Below are 22,735 nucleotides of genomic sequence, written 5' to 3'. Positions count from 1 at the left end.
AAAAGGAAGGAAAGTAATATAAGGAAAGTAACGTCAAAAGTTTAAAAAAAAATATCAAATGGTAAAACATTAGAAAAGAAGCTTTAAACGTTAAAATGAGCGTCAAGTGTTAGATAAAAAAATCTCAAGCCATAGAAATGAATTATCGAACGTTAGAAAATAAACGTTAAACACAGAAAAAAAAACCTCAAGCCTTAAAGAAATATGTTAAACGATAGAAAAAGAAGCGTCCCATTTTAAAATGAACTTTAAACGATCAGAAAAGAAACGTCAAACGTTAAAAAATAATCGTCAACATTGAAAATTATCATCAAACGTTTGAAGATAAATATCAAGCGCTTTTGTGAATAAAAGTCAAGTCGTTTTTTTTTAATCCAGTTCAACGTCTTTTATGTTAAAAAAAAAAGATTCTAAAATCACTTCTTTTAAGTAATTTATGACTACGCCATGGTTTCCTCGAATGAGGAATTTTCTCATAGAGAAACGGATAAACTCCTTTCCAATATAAAGATTCTGATGGTTTTCACGCTAATTTAAGCAATTTTACATTTTTTTCTCTTAATAAATATTCCGTATTCCTCAAATATTCGGGAAGAAATGTCCAAATATTCTCCAGATAATTTCCCCTTTGCTATTACTCCCCGGAGATGCAAAATAAAGGACACATTGTGGGGAAATTGAAGTCAAATGAATGGAATTTCATTCAATCAAATCATAATTAAATAAATTAAAGGTTTTCAGCATTCTCTTTGTTTTTGCAACGATTTTTTAGGGATTTAAGAGCATAAAATAAATTAATTTACGTACTCACCGAATTCTTTGCAGCTACATCCCCGTGGCAATGGCTCGAGCTTGGCTCCCATGGCGTGTGGATGATTTTGCGGGGGCTGAACGTGAATTTCGTGCTAGTGCGGAATTTTGTTCTGAAACCCCCATTTGGCGCCTTCATGCTGCACACGTGCTCTTCATGCGTGGGGACAAATACAAAGAAGCTGCTGCTTTCTACGAGCCAATTGTCCGGCAAAACTACGACGATGTAAGGAAGTTTCCCCTCCAATTTTCTGTGAGATGTTGTATTGAATCCTCCTTTGATTTATTTTTGTAGATTTTGAGTGTTTCAGCTGCAGTCTTGGCGAATCTCTGTGTTGCCTACATTATGACGTCGCAAAATGAGGAGGCGGAAGAGCTGATGCGGAAAGTTGAGAGGGCGGAAGAGCGTAAAGCCCCCGGGGCTCTTGCAGCTGGGAATACAGCTCCATTCCTGCACCTTTGCATTGTTAATCTGGTAATTGGAACACTCTACTGCGCCAAGGGGAACTACGAATTCGGGCTCTCGAGGATCGCTCATGCCCTCGATGGGGGCTCCGGGACACGCTTGTGTGCCGATACGTGGCTCCATGTGAAACGTTGCGTTCTGGGGCTCCTCACCTGCCTCGCTAAGCAGACTCTGGTCCTCCCCACGGCGGCTGTTCAGGAGGTTCTCAACTTTTTGCGCACCTGCGAAATTTACGGCATCTCCATTCCATCAATCCTCACAAATCCCTTCGATGAGAATGCCGATCAACCACCCACAATTGGTATTGAAGCACGAAAACTGCGTGTGTTGCTGCTTAAAATCATGGAGTACCACTAAACTATATATAGATTAAACACCCATTTTACTTAATTTGTCTCTTTTTTCAAAAAAAAAATCATCTTCCGGCATTCCTTTTGCTTTCTTTTTGTTTTAAATAAAATCAGCCCTGGCTCAGTACTTCCCTCTATGGCTGTTCCCCACGGAATTGGGAATAAATCTCTGTGGTGGCCCACGTATATCCTTCCGTATGATTGCCGGTGGTGGAGATCGAGATTTTGAGCGACTTTTGCTGCGACTCTTCGAACGATATCGTCGTCGTTTCTTTTTCTTCTTGAATGAATTCATTTCTATTGTTATTGGACTTGGAGAACGTGAACGTTCACGCACGCCTTGCATTATTTCCTCCTCCTTTTGCTTCCTCGATTGATTCTTTACTTTGTAGTATTCGTACAGACCCAATTTCTCCCAGCCTTCCCTGAAAGGGGAGAGAAAGAAAAATCTTTAAGAGTTTTGTTGTTGCAATTTTTACGACCATCACTGTAATTTACTCGCAAAATCAATGAAAAATATGCAGACAAGGAATAAATATGAAAAAAAAACTCACCCATCCCGTGGCCTGTCGTGACTAGGAAGGGAATAGAAAGCCTCCACAGCTCCGAGGAGTCTCTCACTCGGTGGAGCTGGCTGTGGGAGTTGAATGAGGGTCGGATCGAGGGGTTTGTAGCTGTAATCCTCCAGCCGTATTAGTGGGACAATCAACCCAGCTGGTAAATCAAAGTACGGCACTGAAGGTTTGAGATCCTCAACCTTCTCCACGGGCTTCGGGGCTGGTTGATTGAGGTTCGGTGGTGGCTTCGACAGATCCGGAAGTTGGAAGTTCGGCGGTGGCAGCGCGAAACCCCCTCCCTGATCCACCAGCCCATCATCCCCACTCTCCTCGTGACCACCGTAGCCGGCATGAGAGCTGCTCACCTGAGGCACGACATTTGGTGCCAAACTCGGTGGTGGCGGAACGCGTGAGTTCTGAAAGTCATTGTTGTCGCTGTAGAATTGTTCCGGAGGCCCAATATGCGGCATTTGGCGCATATTCTGCTGCTCAAGAGTCTGCTTCTGTGCCTCCAAAGTTGCAATTTGCTGCGTTGCATGCGCCACAAATGCATGATGCTGTTGCTGGTAGCTATCAAAGGCATTCTTCGAGGCAGCATTGAGGGAAGTCACGACACTCGCATGCTTTACAAGGAGATTTGTTCGGTACTCTTGGAGCGATGACTGCGGGGACTTTAGCTTCGATATGACGCATGCATCGAAGAAATTTGCCTTTGATTCCCAGAGTGAAAGGAGTTTCGTCAATTTTGCCACTTGTGCCTCATTTGCAACTGAAAAATGATTTTTTTTAGCTTAAAATGTTCCGGAAGAGCTTCCATTTTTACAACTTACTCGTCTGTGCACTGCAAAACATGGGAATTACAACATTCTCGAGGCATTGCTTGAGTTCAACGGCATTCTTCCGGATACAGTGATGAAGGACATCGTTGACAAGGTAGATGAGATGGAGTTTGTGGGAGAATTCCGTGTCGGGGATGAGTGCCTTCTGCAGGAGGTACTGCAGGATGACATTGCTCTTGGCAGCATCACCCGTATGCTGAAGAATCCAATTCTTTCCCGTTGAAATGCTATCTTTTGTGCAGGATTCCACAATTGGGATGAGAATCTCATCGAACTCCTTCAGGGAAATCCCCGTGGCTTCTGCCTGTGTCTCCAGGTGCTCCATTTGGGCCTTCCGTACTGCCTCGTCAATGTAGGTCTGTTGCTGCTGCACCAGAGCCGTATGCTGTGCCGAAAGATTCTGCTCTGACTGCCTTATTTGACTCCGGAGGGTGTTCTGTTGCAAATTCAGCGCCTTCAGTTGCACATTAATGGAATTCTGATGCGGCGGCGGCAATGGATCATTATTCATCCACAATTGCTGCATCTCTGCACCAGCACTACCAGGGAATCGGTAGTCTGGATGTGAATGATTTCCTTCGCTCTGCTGTAGCTTTATTCCTGCCACCAAAAAAAGTAAGAAATTAATCAAAAATCTCTCATCCAGAGGAATCTCAACTCACTTCCTTGCTCCGCAGCCACACGTTGCTTGTAGTAGGCAAAGTATTCGCCGCCAAAGAGGAATCTGAAGCGTGGATTATCAATTTGTTTGGATTTGATCATTGCCTCAAAATCCGGGCCATTGCGAGCCACAAATTCAGCTAATTTGTTGATAATCTTCCGCAGATCATCGTCTGTGGGTGGAGGAGAGAATTTATTTCCGGGCGTGTTTGGCGGGTGCTCGATATTTTTCTTTATTTTCAACTTACCTTCCGGACACAGTGGATTCTCCATTATTTCTCCGATTTGAAGGTATCACACATGATCAGGGTGAACACACGAGAAGTCCAAACGCCAGTTTTTTTACGTGCAAAAATGCCGCAGAAAAGAACGCGTGAAGTTTTTTTTTTTGACAACAAAACTAATCGTTGATTGAATCAGCGTGCGTTGTATCTTCTGAGAAACTTCACGCAGAGCCGCTAAACCCGCTAAACGTTGAAAGGTTTCCTATGAGAAATTGTTGATTTTTTGAATTTCTTTCTGGGTTTTTCCATCGTTATTAGCCCTATATCGCCTACTGAGCATAAATAGACCCATTTTCCCAAAGAGATTCGTCGGAAAACTCAAGAAAATTCCAAAAAACTACCAGTGCGAGTGAGACAGATATCTGCTATCTACTTTATATCCTTCTCGCTTTTTCAATAATATTTTGATTTTCTCATGTTTCACCAAAATTCTCCAACATAATGTTTCATCCGGGGAGCTTAAGAATTTTCCGCTAGGCGTCGGAGCGAGGAGGAAAATAATATAAAAAAAAAGAAAAAAGTGTAGCCGTGAATTTTGCGTTCCGCAAGGAGAAAAAAGTTTGCAAAAAGGGATAAATGTCCTCGTCCGCGAGTGCAATTGCATAAATCCGTGTGTGCTTCTGTTTTATGCGTAGGTAAATGCATTTGTAGAGTGTGAACGGCTCATTTGTTGGAAGGTAACACCCCATTGCAAGCTCCGAGTGATTCTCTCTGTGGATTTTTGTGGGGGGCCACCATCTTTGTGTCTCCCCCTTTTGCACCGAAAAATCACCAGGGAGCTTTTTTTCACTGCCCCCAGTCACCTCTTGGTGCTCGGAAAGCCATCCTGTGTGCCCTAGTGAGGACGGGTAGTTGGACAGTGGGGCGCACTTCCGGGTGGGTGCGTATACAAGTATCCCCGAGTGTGTGCGGGGGTGAGGAAGAGAGGCAAAGTACCAGGTAGAGGGGAAATTTTCCCGGACCCAACAAGAGGTGTGAGGGAAGTGAGATGGAAATTTTCATGAATTACTATGTGGGGGTGCTCTGGAGCTCCATGGGCGTGCTATGTGTTCGTGTGTGTGTACCCCCGTGTGTTTTGGCACTGGCTCCCATTCCGGAATTTCCCTTCCCGGACGCACACTCATCCCACAGGGCACCGCCTTGAGCGGAAATCCCATTGTACTGGTGGGATCCTCCACGATGGACCAATCAACCTTAAAATAATTCCTAAAAAACTCTCCGTGGAGGCTAAATTTGAACTCGAGAGACACACATTCTCGTCTATTTTTACAACAAATGTGTCGGTTTTTTTTATTAATAATTTCAATATCTCTATATAATTATAGAGAGACAAGGCAGGGAGTATTAAAAAAAATCTCTCTCTGACCAAAGAGTGTGTGGTGATAAAAATTATGGGCGCACGACACATTGAAATGTTCTTCATTTCCTTCCACATTCAATTGCATTTTGCCTCCCTCAATGCACATCAGCATCCACCTCACCCCCTCTGTGCTCTAACCACATGTGGGCATCTTGGTCAGGTAGCACCAGGGGACAGCTGGGGGGTGGGTGCACCCATTGCAGAGTAGATAAATTATCCCATTCTCAGTAAATATAACTTCTTCAAATGCTGTCAAACGCACATTTACTCCCACAAAATTCACTTCTCCCCATTCTCTATAATTTTCCTCATAGAGAATTAAAGAGGAAAACATCTGAGAGAGATATGTTGTCTCGTTGAAAATTAAGCAATCCTTCTAGATAATGTTGCTACAAGTTTTCGGGGGATTCGCAAAAACATTTTCCACCTAACATCAAAAACAACCCTCAACTGCATCAACTTTCTCACACACAGACTCTCCTCCACTTCAGGCACACAGGTACAGGGCAAAATGATGAATTCCCAGTCGCAGTAACCACCCACACCCACTACAAACACAGGTGCACCGACACATTTGGGAGTGATTCCCTTTTCTCCCCGTTGAATTGGGTTATTCTGTTTCCATGAAAATGAATTCAACATTGGGGCTTATATATTAAACAAGCTGATTTGTTTCCTCTCTAGGCGACAAAAGGACGCACAGCGTGAGAAACTAATTAATTCCTTGTAATTTCCCCATCACGATTAAACTGGGATATTTTCAATAGAGATGCATTTTGCAAAATTCCCACGCCCTTTATTGCCGCAGCAGCTTGTAAAGGGTGCACAATGTCTACTCATTAGTTTACCTACCTTTTTGTATTTAACTATTGCTCTATAACACGATTTTTTTACTGATTTTCTCGTGTTTTCGTGGTATTTAAAATGATTTTTTTTGTATGCAACAAGATTTGTACTTAAAGGTTTATGGTGCAATGGTTAGAGCACACGGCTTGTGTTCAAAAGATCACTGGTTCAAATACAGAATTGGGAAAAGATTTTTGACAGAATCGACCTCTAGTTCTTTTGTAAGATTTCATATGAATTCTTGTTCAATTTTTCCAGAATTTTGACAATTCAAAACACAAACTTTATGAATAAATTTGTTTTGTACATCCTTCTCTTTTCATTCTTAGTCCTTTTTGGGTTTTTGGTTGAACATTTTTCCCCTTTTTTTTCCTTATAGTTCAATCAAACCTATCAAATCATTTTTGTATGGATACTTTCGAATGAACTTTAATTAATAACATTTTACTCAATACATTGATTGCTTCAGACAATTTATACAGGATATAACTTGAGCAGTCAGTTAAAAAACTTTGTGCGTTTTTTTCTACTTTAAATTTTGCAAAAAATATCATCAAAATTGATCTTTTTTAAATCTTGTTCATTTTATTTTCTTGGAATGTGCTCTAATAATTAATAAAATTAATAATAATAATAATTAATTAATAATTAATAATACTTAATTATTTGGATTAAAGAAAACAATACACTATCATCTATAAAAATGCCCTCACGTTTCATAACACGAAAGATCCCAACTACTTCGGAAGGAAATGATTAAGAATTTCTTCAGAAGGTGATTTAATGTGAGATAATTAGGACAATTTTGTCCATACTATTTGATCTCATTATTCTCCATCCCTTCGCAACATTTTTTTCTCTAGAAAGCTCCCGTGTTAATTCTAATTGATGCACCATACATAGGTTAATGCTCCTGAAAGGACAAAGTGTCCCAAATTTCTAAAAATAAAATAAAATGTCTTATTAAAAATATTATATTAATATTATAAAAAGTAAGTCTATGTGGTCAAAGTATTGTTATCCCACTTGTGGGAAAATGCAAAAAATAAATAAATTGTTGATTCGTACAACGAATGTAATTTTCTCACATGGAATAGCAATGATGCTAACGGAGGAAAATATATGTTGAATAACGAAATTTTCAATCGGCTATATTGAGTTATTTACTGCCCACACACTCAACCCCCAATCAACCCCTTACAATTTGCTGCCTGTTTATTCTATATATGGGAAAGGGATGCGTTTTACAGTTTAACTGCTATGCACATGTACAATTTACATATATATATATGTGTTTACTTCCCTTTTCGCATGGAAGAGAGATGCGCGATGGAGTGACAAGTGTTATCATTTTCAGTTTATCAGTCTGCAGTTGGTCAACCTCCTATTCACATTGTGTCTGTCTGTGCCATATAGTTGGGAAAACAATTTACCTCTTTGGTACAAATTTTTTGGGAGTTTTAAAAAGGGAATTTTTGATTTTTTCTCTCTCAATTCAATTCCTTAATTTTCTTATCGTAAGTAAAAATTTTAAAATTATATTAAAGATTTCTTCTTCTTAAAAAAATTAAATTCTGAAAGTGATTAATAAGTACCTTTTTGTGGTAAAGTGGTTAAACACAGAGGTCCTTATCTCAATATCTCTGATTCACAAGTAACACTTTAGGCAAACAAGGTATTTTTTTTGTCCTTTCTCTATAATTACAAAGCAAAAAAAAGGGAAAAATGTTTGTCAGAAAATAAAATTCAAATAGAGTAGGGGAAGACGGGGTAATTTGACCACTTTGGCAAAGTCATTAATGGGAATATCTAAAGTATGGTAAATGCTAGAAAATCCATTTCTCCACAGTTTATACTCCCCATAGAGATAATCAATCGTACCAAGTTTGAGGAAAATCCGATCATTGGATTTTCTTTTGTTTAAGAAAAATCATTTTTTTCACATTTTCAAGTGCTTTTGGCATTTTGAAAATTCGTCATTTTCGAAAAATTTTTAACACTTAAAAATTAACTTTTAAGCCATTAAGGGTCATTGATCCATCATAAACACGATAGTGACATCCATTTTCCGATATCTCAAACAGATTTTCCTGTGGAAATGGTTTTATCCGGAAAATTGGAGTGGGGTAATTTGGCCACTTGAGTTTTTCCGGCACTATTTTCCGACGCACGTTCAAGATATTCATTGTGGTTGTGCCTTTTAATGGTTTCTTAAAGATTATAAGCAAAATAGGATGAAAAATTTTAGCTAGAAAAAGAAATTTAGGATAATTTGAAAAATGGCCTTTTTAAGTTCATGCTCGTTTATGGTTCAGAAAATGTTAAAGTTTGAGGCTCTGTTAAATATTTTTATCTGGCAAATTACTGGAAATGAATCTTAGATAAATATCCTATCTTCCAAAAAAATAATCGAAAAAATAAAATTTTTTTATTGTCCAAAAATTTTCATGTTTAATAATTTGTGCACCAAAGTGTCCAAATTACCCGTGCTCGGGGTAATTTGGACACTAAGCTAAGGGTCCAGGAAAATGGAAAATTCACCCATTTCTCATCGAGATAGAGAAAAGTGTTATATGGGGAAGTTGTAGGCCGGAAAATTTCCTACAAAATAGAGCTATTTGGTTTTCTTCATACTACCAAACTTGCTTGATATATCTCAAAAACCGCCAAAGTGGCCAAATTACCCCGTCCTCCCCTACACAAACGTTCTTATTATAGGAATGCATGTAATTTCTTCTATTAACTATTCCTAATTGATTTCGATACAATGCAGTTACAGAAAAACAAATAAAACGGGTGGTGATTGCAGATAGAGAGGATGGTTGTTGATAGACTCTGTCCTTAATTCTTGGAAAATGTAATAAAATTAATTTAAATATTTTCCTACATGTACATCGATGTTTTTCTTTTTTTTTTTTTAATAAAATATGTTTGATTTTCGAGGAAAAAAAAATTTGCCTCAACTGAAAGGATATCACTTAAAATGAACCTTTTTTGTGTCATTGCTGAGTGTAATAATTAAATTTTCCAAAACTCTCGCGTCTCAAAATGATGAAAAGTTGTGGCAAAGTTTCCTGTTGGCTAAATTAAGTTTCGCATAGTCCTGGTGAAATGCAATTTTATACAATCCAAACCACATCACATACATTCCATGTTTTGGATTTAATATCAATTAAAATAGTCCATTTATGCATTTTCACAAAGTTTCCATTTAATTTTCCTCTTTTTTTTCTGTGTTCTCTGAGAGAGCTTTTGTACAATAACGTCGTTGTATGGGGAAGAACATAAAAAAAAAGTTTTCAAAGTGGTACATTATATTGAGAATTTTTTTGCGCAATCCTGTGCAGCCAGAAAAAAATGTCTGGTCACCCACTATTCTCGCGCGCCGTGTCTGAAGCACTCTTGTGACACCGAATTGTGTATATTATTATTATTATTATTGAGTCGACTGTATGAGTGAGGTGGATGGGAGATTTCAGCAGCATGAACAGTCAGATAGCAAAAAAAAAAAAAGAGTGTGCTGTCAAATCGATAGCCGTGTGAAAAAAGTCGGGAATCCGAGTAATTATCATATAAGCAACACATCCACAATGGAATTATCGAAAGGTAGTATAAGAGAGACACAGTGAGAGAGAGCGTGGGGGGAGAAAGAGCTTTGCGATAAAGTAGAGAACATATGATAGCACTGATTGTAATGCTGGGGATATAATTGTGATAGAAATGCATTAATCATTGCGAACTGAATAACCCTGTGTGGGGATTTTTATTACTATTTGCAAATCAAAGTTCATAGCTTTTGGTTTTTATTTTATGCTAAAATTGTATTTTGATTGAAAATTAAATTTAAATCAAAAAGTACCTACATATAGGCGAGTTCAAGAGACTTGAAAAAACTGTTTGAAAAAAAAATCATATGATACAGAATAAAAATAAATTTAAAAGATCGAAAGAAAATCTAGTTTATTAAACCCAGAAATAGGTTCCTCGTTGTCTTGGCATAAAGCAATAGCTTTTAGTATTGCACTCGACTTGAATTCTCGGAATTTGCGTCAATATTGTTGAGGAAATTAAGTTTCCGCGAAATACATAGACTCCTTTTATTTCTTCTACCTTTGAAGAAATTTCCTTTATGAAAAGTCTTAATTATTAATTGAATTTAATAGCTTTCGTTTAAAGTCTTTTTCACTAAATAATTTTTTTTTAATTAAACCAAAATTGGAATTTATCTTTAAATTAAAGATTAAATTTATAAAATCAATATTTAATGGAATCAAACGTAAAAATATTAAATTTGTCTAAGAAGATTAACGTCACAGGGAATATAGATTTTTTTTTGGTTAGAATCTACATTTTTTTTTTCAATAAAAGGATTTTAATCATTGATATTCGAAAGAACTTCATACGCAAAGGAGTTAATTCATTGACATGTTGAAACTTCAGATGACATTTAGACACGGTTAATCTTGCAGAGGGATCACAAAAGAATAAGAAATCATCATAAAGATTTTCCATTTTCCACTTGGATCAACTGGGAAATCAGCAAAGATTTGTCGTAAAATGAAAAAAAAAGTGACGTCACTATTGTATTAACTTTATTTTTATGCTTCGTAAATTGAGACAAAAAGCACAAAAGTGACGTCATTTTATTTATTTTTGGGAAAACCTTTGCTGACTTCCCAGCTAATTCTGGTGGAAAATGAGAAGATTCTTTGGTGATTTCTAATCATTTTTTTATCCTCTACAATACCATCCGTGTTCCAATTGCTTCTGGAATGAGAAATTTTTCAATCTACCGACGACTAAACTCCTTTGTTTAAGGAGTCTGTTCATTTTTGTGTGTTCTTTTTTTATCAAAGAATCTCATTAAACAGTCTTGTAGAGGTTATAAAAGATTATTTAAAAACTGAAGAGATTTCGCATTTTTTTTTTCAGTTGAACCAACTAGAATAATTCGAGAAATATTTCTCTAAAAATGCAGCATAAACCACGAATTTGTAGTTCTTTAATTAATTTCCGTTGTTTTGTGCATAAAACTTAATATTATGTACCTTTTTGATTATTTTCATTATAGTTTTTTTCCTGGGAAAATGAAAATGGTTTATATTTTTTTTTATAAATCTTTGTTGATTTTTTTCTAAAAATCTATAGAAAAAAAAAGAAAGTATTTCGCTTCTATTTTCCTTCTGTTTATTTTCTTCGAATTTTATGGTGTTATGACACAAATAAATGGGAATATGCTCCTTTATTAATCTAATACAGTTTGCATGTTATATGAAAATCCCTAATTAAGGAATCCACTTTTAACCAGCTCTGATAATAAAAAAAAAAAAAAAAAAAAACTACAAGTGCAGCAAAAATTAGATTGGAAAATATGTGAGAATTAATTTATTGCACAAATGGGAATCACTTTATGATGGTACTGATGAGAGAGAATAAGAGAGAGTTATGCGGTGGGATAATGTGGTGGAGATTGTGTCAATTTTCACATAAGGACGAGATAAAAATTATCTCATCTCCTCACTTTGCGACATTTTTCTATTTTAAACCACTTTATTTTACACACAAACACACCTCTTTTATCCCGGTAGTGGAATTAACTTCCGTTCTATCGTCATCTGTTGATTCATTGCTTGCATGTCCACTTCCGTTTGAGAAAATTGTGCAAAAAGGGAAGACCAAATACTGTGAGCATGTGTGAGGAGATGGAGAGAATTGCTCGAAGGGCAAATTTGTCAGAAGGAATACAAAATTTTAATTATAAATAAAGAAAAACTTGAATTGCATATAGGCTGGCTCATAACGGTGAGACAAGAGGAGGCGGTGGTGGCGAAACGTCTCCCGAGAGATCACCGGAAGACGAGGCCTCTTGCTGGTGGACTTCCTGGACGACTATGGGCTGCTTCGGGTCGGCGGGGAGTAAGCAAACAGATGCCAGTGGCTCTGAAGATTCAAAGAGTCAAAAGAGACGAAGTGATGCCATCACGAAGCAACTGCAAAAGGATAAACAGGTGTATAGGGCGACACATAGACTCCTACTCCTGGGCGCCGGTGAGTCCGGTAAATCGACTATTGTGAAGCAAATGCGAATTCTACATGACGCCAATGGCTTTTCCGATCGTGAGCGGAAGCAAAAGATTGAGGATATCAAAAAGAATATTCGTGATGCCATTTTGGTGAGTCTACAGAATGATTTTTTTTCCTCTTTCTCTTTATTATAAATTCTTAAAGAATTTTTTGACATCCAGAATAAATATAAAAATGCAGCCAGAAAAATTTAAATCTTTCGAAAGGTTATTTAGATATTAAAGGAACTTCTTGAATAAATTAATACTATCCAATTGTAGATTCACAGACATTCAGAGAGGAGAATAATGTAAATTTAAATTAAACTTGCATATTCACGAAGGGTAATGTTTCTCCCTCTCACAGTATGATATCAACCGCAACATGTTGAATGGTCAATGGTATATATTGTTTGAAAGGATTTCAGGGAATCAGTTGAATAATTATTTTAGAATGATTCATTCAACGCACAGTTGTATTAATATTTTAAGTACCATAAAGGACTATGCGTAAAATGCATTAATTTCGCAGTGAAAGCTCCTTAAAATTGGCTGCATTTTCATATTATGTCTGGCATTGTAAATCTCATGAGAGGCTTTTCCAGTCATCTACTGTCACAACCAAAAAATCTTTTTTTTCTCTTTTAAATTCCCATTTTATGCATCAACCTTGGATGCTGTGACAACAAAATTCAATTCACAAAATGCGGTGACCATTGATAGACGATAACCGGGGCGATGAGCACACTAAATCCGCCAATTCAATTAGAGAAGCCCGAGAATCAAGCAAGGGTTGATTATATTCAGGATGTGGCATCAAGTAAATTTATCCAATTTATTTTATAGTCTAGAATAAAATAATCATTTTACACAAAATTCCCACCTTTTGTTGCTTTTTTTTTGTGCAAGAAATGAAACAAAAAAAACCATTTGGTGGGTGTTATGTGCACGGCAAATAGGTATCAATAAAGTGAATGTAACATGGTATTATATCGCCCCCCTTTGAGTTGAGAGAGATCGACAGCAAAGGAAATTGCAGACTTTTTGCTACTTTTATACGATGATACAAATGGAACTGATTCCCTTTTCTCTATCTTTCATGAAAGGAATATGTGAGCCTCAGAGAATCACTTTTTTTTCTTTCCTTTACCTTCAATATACTGATAATATCATCGCGATAGTGTGTACGTTTGCGAAGTAAATTAAATAAGTGGGTGCCTCAGAAAAGGCGATTCTTTTACTTTATAATCTAGGATTTAAATATTTTTATTTATAGATTTGAGAGAAAAGAGAAAATATCTCTAAAAAAATTAGGGACCGATTTCGTAATAAATCTTCAATTTTGTTGTTTTTTAAAAAATGCAAGATTTTGACAGTTTGTTTTTTAATTTAATTTCAAAAGGTATTTTTACTTTTACAGTATTTAATATTTTTTCTGAAAGACTGTAAAATATGTAAAATCATTTCTTTAATAGTCGGTTAGATTGAATTTTCAATGGTATTTGAGGGTATAAGGTAGACGACTTGTACGAGTTTTTCAAAACAATTTCATATACGACATTTCGAAGGTTTTATTCCCTTTTCATTAGGCCTACAAAATCTGTAACAATTTTGTCTTTTTTAGAGCATATCGAGCATATAATTCAGACAAAATTTGTTTAATATTTTGTCGACGTGATGAAAAGGGAAAAATCTTTTATTTTTCATTGCATGACGTGCATAACATTAGAAACTGTCAAAATCTTACCACAATTTTTGATCAGAAAATGAAAAGATTTTTGACAGAATCGATCATAAAAATAAAAGTTAATAAAATTTTTTTTTTCCAAGTTTGATGTTGCAATATTTTCAAGATTACAAGAATTTACTTTTGTGTATAGTTACGATGCAAAAGAAATTAAATAACCTCCTTTTGCTGATTGTTATGATGCAAATTTTGATAAGAATCATACAAAACTTTATTTAAAAAAAAAAGCTATTTTATATATAAATTGTATTCTACGCATTTTGTGAGACACCCTATGTCTGGGAGAATTTTTAAAAAGAAATCACCTATAGAAATTCTTTCCAGCCAATATTAAATCAATATAATAATTAAAAACTTCCATATACCAGTTTCTGCTGAAATCATTTTTTATTGAATAAAATATTTTATTGATCAAATAGAAAGAAGATAAATTAAAATATTATTTTATTTTCAAAAAGAGAACCAACATTTAAAAAAAAAATGACTATATTTTATACGTTTCTCAAAGCTCTCTCAGTCATTTTTGCATCCAAGCCGTGGGGGCGGTTTGGGGCATGAGAAAATTACTTTATTCCAAGAAAAAGTATTTCAATCTTTTCTCGCTCACACTCCCACGATACATGCCAGAGAGTTCACATCTGAGAAAGTAACATAAAGTTGATATTAACATGTTACATGCAATTTATGATATCTCAATGAAATTCACATATTTATATATTTTGCTAAAATGTGAGAATTTTTCTTTTACCTGTTGATCTGCTTTTCATAAAAAGTCTATGATAAATAAAAGGAAATATTGAGCTTTTATTTATTTGATTTTTTTTATTTTCTTATATTCTACACAAGAGCATTGTAATATGAGTTGAAGGAGTTACAAACATTCTGTTTCCTTTTAATTTTTTGTTTTTTTTTCTCTTAGAACATTGGTTTATCAGATTAAACTCAATATCTCTGCAACTTCAATAAAAAATAGAGATAATGCAAGTTGATTTTATACTAAAAATAACTTTGATAATCCAATCTTTACAATAAGAGACAATTTGTGAAGGAAGAAATTATCAAAATACAAATGATTATTTTGTCTTTGAAAGAATCATTAATCATTAAAGATGATTCGGCAAATTGTTAACTGAAAATCAAAAAAAAAAAAATAAACAAAGTTAAATTGATGCATTTAATGCACAATTTTAATTAAATTTTCAATCCTTTTTATTTAAATTAAAATGTTGTCAATATCCTAACAAAGTTCATAAACCATTCCACTCTTTGATATTCATGATACAGAAATGTAAACTAATTAAAAGTGCCATTATTGTGGTTTTACGGAAAACTTCATTATAAATATTCTGTTGGCGTTTTCTGTGGTTTTTTTTTAGTATAAAAAACCGTCACATTTTGATGCTGTTCCCGATGAATAAAGTGAAAAGTTCTACACATTTAGCAAAGTTATTGTTGCAATATACAAGTATTTAACCATTTTAGTTTAGATTGTTTTGTATAAAATTCTCCATTTTTTCTGCTCTTGCATCGCACAATTTCTCTTTATTTTGTATTCTCATTTTGTCTGTGAAAATTGTGAAATGCAGGATGTCAGATTAAAGCAAAAAAAAAAAAAAAAACGGTGAAAAGAAAATGTTGGAAAATACGATATAGAGTATTGCAATTTTTTCAGATCCGGATTTCAACTATCCATCGGAATTTTATGAGCATACAGAGCATCTCTGGAATGACCGTGGTGTTCAACAAACATTCGAACGTTCGAATGAATATCAGCTAATCGATTGCGCTCAATAGTAATTTACTTTTTAACCATTTATTTATAATATTTGTTTTTTTTTGTTTAATCTCTCTCAAAATCTTAATTTTTCTTTTTTTTCTCCCTCTCTCTTTGTGAACAAAAATAGTTTTCTTGATCGTGTAAGTGTAATAAAACAGCCGAATTATAGCCCAACTGAGCAGGATATTTTGCGGTGTCGTGTCCTTACTTCTGGAATTTTTGAGACACGATTTCAAGTTGATAAGGTCAATTTCCAGTAAGTACAATACTTTTATATATAAAATTTATTCCCTTTAAAAAATGCAAACTAAATTGCGGAAATGCTTTTACAAATTTAATTCAATTTTTTGACGTGTTGAATGGAAAATATTTCTCAGAATTTCTCTGAAGAACATGATAAATTCTTCAAAAAAAAGTCTTTTACATTATTCGTAGAATGAGAAAACAGCTTTCTTATTTCCGTATTAGAAAAGTCGGATTGTAGGGATATTTCTGAAAGCTTTCCTGGAGAATTGAAGAGATTTGAGAAATGTATTCTCATGATAAATAAGATTTCTTTGTGAGAAGTTTTTAGTTTTTCTGAATGGAAAATAGACTGATTGAAGTCTAATAAAGTTCCGAGAATACTTCTGATTGAAGAATTTAATGACTGTTTAAAGTTGATGGTTTTTTTTGATCGGATACAGTCAATTAAAACGCACGTCTTAACGCTTTCAACGACGTTTCGGTTTATTTAAAACCATCATCAAAGTAGTCTGATAGAAAAATAGTTTGATATCGAATTTATATTTAATTCTTTCTTCATTTTATTGAGCCAAGTAGTACAATTGGTAAAACATCGTACTACCAACCATAACACCATTGGTTCAAGCCTAGGTTTGAACCAATCGATCCAACTTTTTTTTTCTTCAATTCAATCCTTTGAATTTATAAATTTTTCATACCAATACCATATTGTTCTTCGCTCTTATAATATCTACAATCCAATAACACAACAAAGTACCTTACTGTGGTACTTTTCCATTAACGATACAGTAACGTTTAGTTAAAATATATAATTAAATTTTAAAGATGATTGATATTTTTGGAATTAACCGGAAATTTCTAATGGATTTTCCTATTTTTTTTGCTCCCTCTCTCTCTTGATTTTCCTCTACGATGCATCACTTTGGAATTACAACAACACCAACAAAATCTCATCTGTTATGTGGTACCTCAAACTCCTCCTGCTACACTTTTACTACGTTTGTGGGGTGAAAAAAATTCCTTTTCCCATTAATGCACCTCAATGCACCCACCCTATGCATCCCCATTTGCGGTGTCTTCCTCCCTAAATAGTATGTTCGATGTCGGTGGTCAGAGGGATGAGAGGCGCAAGTGGATTCAGTGCTTCAATGATGTAACTGCAATTATTTTCGTGACAGCCTGCTCTAGCTACAACATGGTGCTGCGTGAAGATCCAACACAGAATCGTTTGAGGGAATCCCTTGAACTATTTAAGAGTATTTGGAATAATAGGTAAAGCATGTTTGTTTTAAAGAAAAAAAAAGGGTCAGGGCGGGAATTTTTTTTTTTTATTTTACTTCCATTAACATTCAACGTTTAGTGGGGAGTTTTTAATTGAAACATTCATTCCATGTCCTGCGTTTTTCTCTTTTATTCTTTCTTTACAGATGGTTGCGTACAATTTCCGTAATCCTTTTCTTAAATAAACAAGATTTACTAGCTGAAAAAATAAAAGCGGGTAAAAGTAAATTGCAAGAGTACTTTGCGGAGTTTACCAGATATCAAACTCCGGGTAAGTAAATTATTTTTCTTTCTATTGTTTTCTAATAATATGCGAAATTTGAGTAAAATCTATCTACATACTAAATCTATAGACGTGGTAGGAGAAAAATATCTGCTCAAAATATATGTACTAATCTTTGTCAGCCGGGTAAATGTCAAACAAAAATTACGTGGAAATATTTTACAGGGCGTATAAAAGTAAAACATGTCTTAATATGTTAAGGATCAATTTAATGACTATTCTAAAGTCCATAAGGTCGATCTAAGTTATTTTGACCATCCGGTAGTTGAAAATTATTATATACGTGATGTGTAGAAAAGAAACAATTAAGTAGAAAATTTCTTACCCGGCTGGTCGATAGACTAATGAAAATCTTGCTGTGTTCTGTTTTTTTTTTCGCTTTGCAATATCTTCTCCAAATTAAAAGATTTAGCTTTTTCGGGATAATATTTTATATTTATTTTTCCTTTTTTTTTTTGTTTTTCTGGTTGTATGCAATCTTACAAAGTATTAGCGTTTAAAAAATTGCCAACTGGGGAAAATTTGACAAATGTAAAATACTTGCCGTAAAAAAATTCTAACATCGTATAAAAATACTAGATTTTCATTTAATAAATTAATTTTTACATAATAGATTTCAAACTCTCTCACACGTTTAGGATTTGTGAAAAAAAAATAAGATTTTTTTTTACTCTCCATTTAAAAATTAAAAAAGAATGTACCCGGCCGGACTAATAAAAATATTCTTTCCATTTTTTTTAAAAGAAAAAGAAAACGTTTTTTTAGGATATCCTTCAGATTTTTCTGGTTGTATTGACTTGACAAAAAAAATAGTTAAAGATTTCAAGTTCACTGCCAGCTGGGTAATTGTCAAACTTGCAGTGCAGTAATAAAATCATTTAACCGAATTAGCATAAATCGGAAACGGAAAAAGAACAATTTTATCAGAGTAAAGAAAAAAAAAGTAATGCGTTATGAATTCATTTAGGTTAAATTTAATGAAAATAAAAGAAAAATATCAAAAGGTTCAAACGTAAATAAATACTAACATCAATGGTTGTGTGAAAATTACAAGCAGCAAAATATAGAGGGGTTGGCAAATTGGTATACAATTGTGAGGAAAAAAATATATAGTATAAATTCCCAAATGTAGGACAAATAAAATAAAGAGAGGTGTGATGGACATTGTATATTTTATTGATTGCTTATCTATTGCATTTTATCTATGATTTTTGTTGTTTGTTACCTTCTAGCCGATGCAATTGCTGAACCCGGAGACGAACCAGAAGTAATTAGAGCCAAATATTTCATCAGAGATGAATTTTTGGTAAGCATATTTGCTTCATGTTGCGTATAGTTTAATGCAATAAAGGGGGAATGCGTGGGAGAGGGTGTATGTGTGCCTTGTTTTTCATCCCCTCTAGGGATTGTTATTTCACGAGAAATATTTTTGCATATGGGTATATGTAACATATGAAAATGCAATATATCCTGTAGAGGTTGTTTCCGCTCTATTTTGTCATTTATAGTATAATTTCATAAAATGTAGGTAAAAATTCTATTTCAAGGGAATTGAGAGAGTAATGAGGATGACCTCTCGCTCCCTCTCTCACATAATTGTTGCCATAGTCACGAATTTTTATGAAAATTCAGCATCATGATGTTTGGGAGTGGAAGGGAAAAGTTTTGCACAGAAAGAGAGGAAGCTTTTGAAAATGAATTGAGGAGAAATATGTTGATGCACTTTTCACTGGGTAATGTGGTGGTGGTTGATTGTAGTTGTGGAAAGACGGTGTAAAGATAAATGGGTGAAATGGGGATGAAAAGTGTTGAGAATGTTTAGGGAAAAATTGATGCTTATGCTGCTTATATACAATACATAAAGTTACGGAGAATGTGAAATATTCAGAATGACTCGTTGGTGGGGAAATCCTTTTGCAATCACGATAAATTGTATGAAAAAGCCGTGTGACGGTTAATTGATACAAATGTCTTTCTTTTTTTTTGTTTCTTCTCGTTTCTCTTCCATTTGGAACGAAAAAAAAATTATATTGTGTAGCGCATATCAACTGCTAGTGGCGACGGAAAGCACTACTGCTATCCCCATTTCACATGCGCTGTCGACACGGAAAATATACGGCGAGTGTTTAACGATTGCAGAGACATCATTCAAAGGATGCACCTCCGGCAATATGAGCTTTTATAGGTAAGGTGGGAAAAAAATGAGATCTTTTTTTTCTGAGGCACATTGACAGATAGAGAGAGAGAGAGAGAGGGAATGTAAAGGTGTAAGTCTTAAAGGGATGAATATCCTTTGCGGAGAAATGTACGTTTTTTTTCAACTTCGGTCGATGTCTTAATTCATTCTTAGGTGCATCAACTGGAGGTGAAAGAATTACATTTTTTTCTTGTGATTCTCAGCCGGAATGGTGACAGCTATTGTCATCAGTCTTTATTGAAGGATACTTCTTTCAAACCTTTTCTAAATGAAAAGATAATTAAAAATCATTTATTTAAGGAAAATGTCCAAAAATATTAAGGGATGATTTTGAAGTATTTTAGAGCTTTTTTTTTACAACATACAACCGAAAAAGAAAAAATCATCTCAATGTCAGAAGAATAACTTTGCAAGGCAGAATAAACATACGCCACATAAATTAGGAGTAAGATTTAGAAAAAAAAGAAATCGTGGAAAAATAAAATTTTTCTTGATTAATGGGTGGTATTCTGCTTACGAGAAATTCTTAAAATCGTTGAAACAACAAATTTTTGAAATTTTTAAGATACCTTGTCTACATGGACTCAATATTAAACAATTTATTAATGAAAAGATTTTTTTTTATTTTAATTAATTAAATGGTTTTTCTTTGGCTGTCTTAATGGCCTGCAAAAAGTGTCTAATTTACACTTAAATGCCATATTAGCACTCAAAAATTCTTTATGTACATTCAATTGTATCTAATCTGCACTGTAATGTTCTAAGTTGTGCTAAGGTGAGCACAATTTATATCCAAAAGGGACACTATTTTCACCTTAAGGACATACAAAAAATATATAAACTATTTATAAAGTTTCTGCATTAATATGTTGATTTTTTTTCAGTAAAATAATTTATGTTTGAGGCTTTTCTTTTTTTTTTTAATAAAAACTTCTTCCTTCTGCTGTCCAGGAAAGACAACAAAAATTCTGGAAAAGTTTTTGTATTTTCGATGTGTACCTTAACCCTTTAAGGTTTTTTGGGTCATACGCTGACCCAAACGTGAAACATTTTATTTTTTCAATTATTTATGAATGTAATTGTTTTTCCATGTTACAAATGCATCAAATTCACGCATAAGGGGTCAAAGAAGACGTTCTGAGTGAGAAAAGTCCTCTAAAAAAATTCATAGAATAAAAATCGCGATAAAAGAGCGCATGTTTCAATGTTTTTATGTTTCACGTTGGACGTTAAAGGGTTAACCTTCAAAAATTCAAGAACTTTTCCAGAAATTTTGTTGTCTCTGTTTGGTTACTGATGGAAGATTTTTTTTTAGAAAATAAGCCTCAAAAAATAGATTGTTTTACTGAGAAAAATTCAGCGTATTTATGCAGAAACTTTAAAAATAGTTTTACATGAGAAACAACACTAACTTTAGAGAAAAGAATAAAGATTAAATTCTGCGGAGAAAACGACGCATAGTGTCTACCAAGAGAATCACAAGATCTGTCTGCTCACAGAATTCTCAAGGGTGCATTTGATTTTTATTTTGCACCTTTCTCTCACTCTCCCTGTGGGTGAACAGCCCCTATGGGCAATGCCAGAGGAAATTTCATTCTCTAACTAGGTGTTTTAAAATGCCGGAAGAAATTCAATGTAATTCAATATCCACGATATTTGCTGGCTCTTGAAAACACTTTTCTCGCGCAACTAACATGTATTTTTTTTCTCTCTTCTCTTCCACCCATCACTTCCATTGCAGATCTTATTAGTAAGCGAACTATTTTGTCGTCGCCATTCTTCTGTATTCTGTCTATATAGTTTTCTTTTCATTTAAAAAAAAAGAAGAAAGAATGAAAGTAAGGGAAAAAAGTTTCTTCTTCCTAACTTGGGTGAGGATAAATGTGACGGAGATGCAGTGAAAGGAACTTTATTGTTTTTTTTTGTTTCACACATTTTTCCCCCAACAAATCACCATCACGAATTATTCTTCGGAGGATAAAAAAAGGATAAAAAAAAGAAAAAAAAATAAAATCGAAGAAAAAATCACAGCTAAAACTACAATAAGGAAAATACATTTAAAAAATATATTCATTTTCACTGTAAAAGATGAAGAAGAAATCATTGCAAAAAAAAAGATGAGACACCAAATCAAATCACATACACCAGCACACATTGAAACACACACAAAAAAACTAGCCAATTAAGGTATAAAATACACATTTTAAATTTATTAATTTAATAGCTTAAGGGATATAATGAATGGAGAAGTTGTAGTTTAGAAAAGTAAATGAAACAAAAGAAAAACTATTAAGAAAAAAAAGTTTAAAAAAAAAGATAACTAAAAAGAAGTCAAATAGAACGAAGGGAAAATCAATTGCAAACCAAATAAATTATTTAAAACTTAAAAAAAAATAATAGAAAGGAAATGAAAACGGTCAGAGTGCGCATGATAACGGGAAAACTGCTGAGGAACGCAAAATTCGTATTATACAAAATTATTATTTGTTATAATTAAAAAAAAAAATCTGTTCTTCAACGTTAAAAAAAAGGAAACTTAAACACAAAGAGATTTTTAAAAAATCCAATGTGAGTGTGAAAAAAATTGAAAAAAATCGTGGAAATTGTAATCATATAATTTAAAAAGAAAGCACACAACTTACAAAAAAATAGTCATTTTGCAAAAAATAAAAAGGAAACAACTTAAGTTATTTTGGGTATAAATGAAAGATTAAAAAAAATTGTAGGACTTTTTTGGTTTTATCTTTTTTTCCTTTTTATCAATGATGCGAAAGAAGTGCGATAGAGAAAAGAAATGTCAACAGTGTTAACACGGCAAATTATATAATTTAATTTTATTGTTTAACTTATTTTTTATTAGGTAAAATAAATTGGGATGTAAAAAAAGAGGAGGAAAAAGTAATAAGATTAAATGAAACTGTAGGACAAGAAGAAGAAGAAAAAACAAATACAGTAAAATTGAAAAGAAAA

The 22,735-nt window shown here is 34.0% G+C and overlaps 4 protein-coding genes across 4 annotated transcripts in view; 2 read left to right on the top strand and 2 right to left on the bottom strand.

The window, feature by feature from the left end:
* LOC129795820 (uncharacterized) overlaps nt 1–927 on the bottom strand; it is a 30,972-nt gene extending 30,045 nt beyond the window's left edge. The window contains exon 1 of the mRNA XM_055837310.1: nt 812–927. The gene's annotated coding sequence lies outside the window, so the exon portion shown is untranslated. The remainder of the gene's footprint in view (nt 1–811) is intronic.
* The window catches only part of LOC129795809 (tetratricopeptide repeat protein 30 homolog), a 6,811-nt gene extending 5,148 nt beyond the window's left edge, over nt 1–1,663 (top strand). The window contains exons 3-4 of the mRNA XM_055837295.1: nt 826–1,036; nt 1,106–1,663. Coding sequence (XP_055693270.1) covers nt 826–1,036; nt 1,106–1,633 — 739 coding nt within the window. The 3' untranslated portion in view covers nt 1,634–1,663. The remainder of the gene's footprint in view (nt 1–825; nt 1,037–1,105) is intronic.
* Nucleotides 1,657–4,772, bottom strand: LOC129795811 (calcium homeostasis endoplasmic reticulum protein). Its single transcript, XM_055837296.1, has 5 exons — nt 3,931–4,772; nt 3,685–3,855; nt 3,014–3,622; nt 2,181–2,952; nt 1,657–2,051 (listed from the first exon to the last, which is right to left on the bottom strand). Exons 1-5 carry the CDS (start codon nt 3,953–3,955, stop codon nt 1,748–1,750), a joined length of 1,881 nt encoding a protein of 626 aa, XP_055693271.1. The 5' UTR covers nt 3,956–4,772; the 3' UTR covers nt 1,657–1,747.
* Nucleotides 4,433–22,735, top strand: LOC129795816 (guanine nucleotide-binding protein G(s) subunit alpha). Its single transcript, XM_055837304.1, has 10 exons — nt 4,433–4,601; nt 11,961–12,345; nt 12,958–13,054; nt 15,654–15,774; nt 15,886–16,014; nt 17,097–17,276; nt 17,432–17,556; nt 18,801–18,874; nt 19,607–19,753; nt 21,507–22,735. Exons 1-9 carry the CDS (start codon nt 4,594–4,596, stop codon nt 19,751–19,753), a joined length of 1,266 nt encoding a protein of 421 aa, XP_055693279.1. The 5' UTR covers nt 4,433–4,593; the 3' UTR covers nt 21,507–22,735.

The sequence above is a fragment of the Lutzomyia longipalpis genome, chromosome 4, assembly GCF_024334085.1.
Source record: "Lutzomyia longipalpis isolate SR_M1_2022 chromosome 4, ASM2433408v1".
Taxonomy (NCBI): domain Eukaryota; kingdom Metazoa; phylum Arthropoda; class Insecta; order Diptera; family Psychodidae; genus Lutzomyia; species Lutzomyia longipalpis.
Note: the sequence above shows the minus strand (reverse complement) of the source record. Positions and strands in the feature narration are given on the sequence as shown.

Excerpts from the sequence above, each read along its gene's own strand:
- LOC129795816 (XM_055837304.1), top strand. Across the intron at positions 13,055-15,653 it reads TATTCAGGATGTGGCATCAA|ATCCGGATTTCAACTATCCA; the intron begins GTAAATTTATCC and ends CAATTTTTTCAG. Across the intron at positions 17,557-18,800 it reads TACCAGATATCAAACTCCGG|CCGATGCAATTGCTGAACCC; the intron begins GTAAGTAAATTA and ends GTTACCTTCTAG.
- LOC129795811 (XM_055837296.1), bottom strand. The coding sequence starts at position 3,955 with ATGGAGAATCCACTGTGTCCGGAAG. Across the intron at positions 3,856-3,930 it reads GAATCCACTGTGTCCGGAAG|ACGATGATCTGCGGAAGATT; the intron begins GTAAGTTGAAAA and ends CTCCACCCACAG. Across the intron at positions 3,623-3,684 it reads TGTGGCTGCGGAGCAAGGAA|GAATAAAGCTACAGCAGAGC; the intron begins GTGAGTTGAGAT and ends TTTTGGTGGCAG.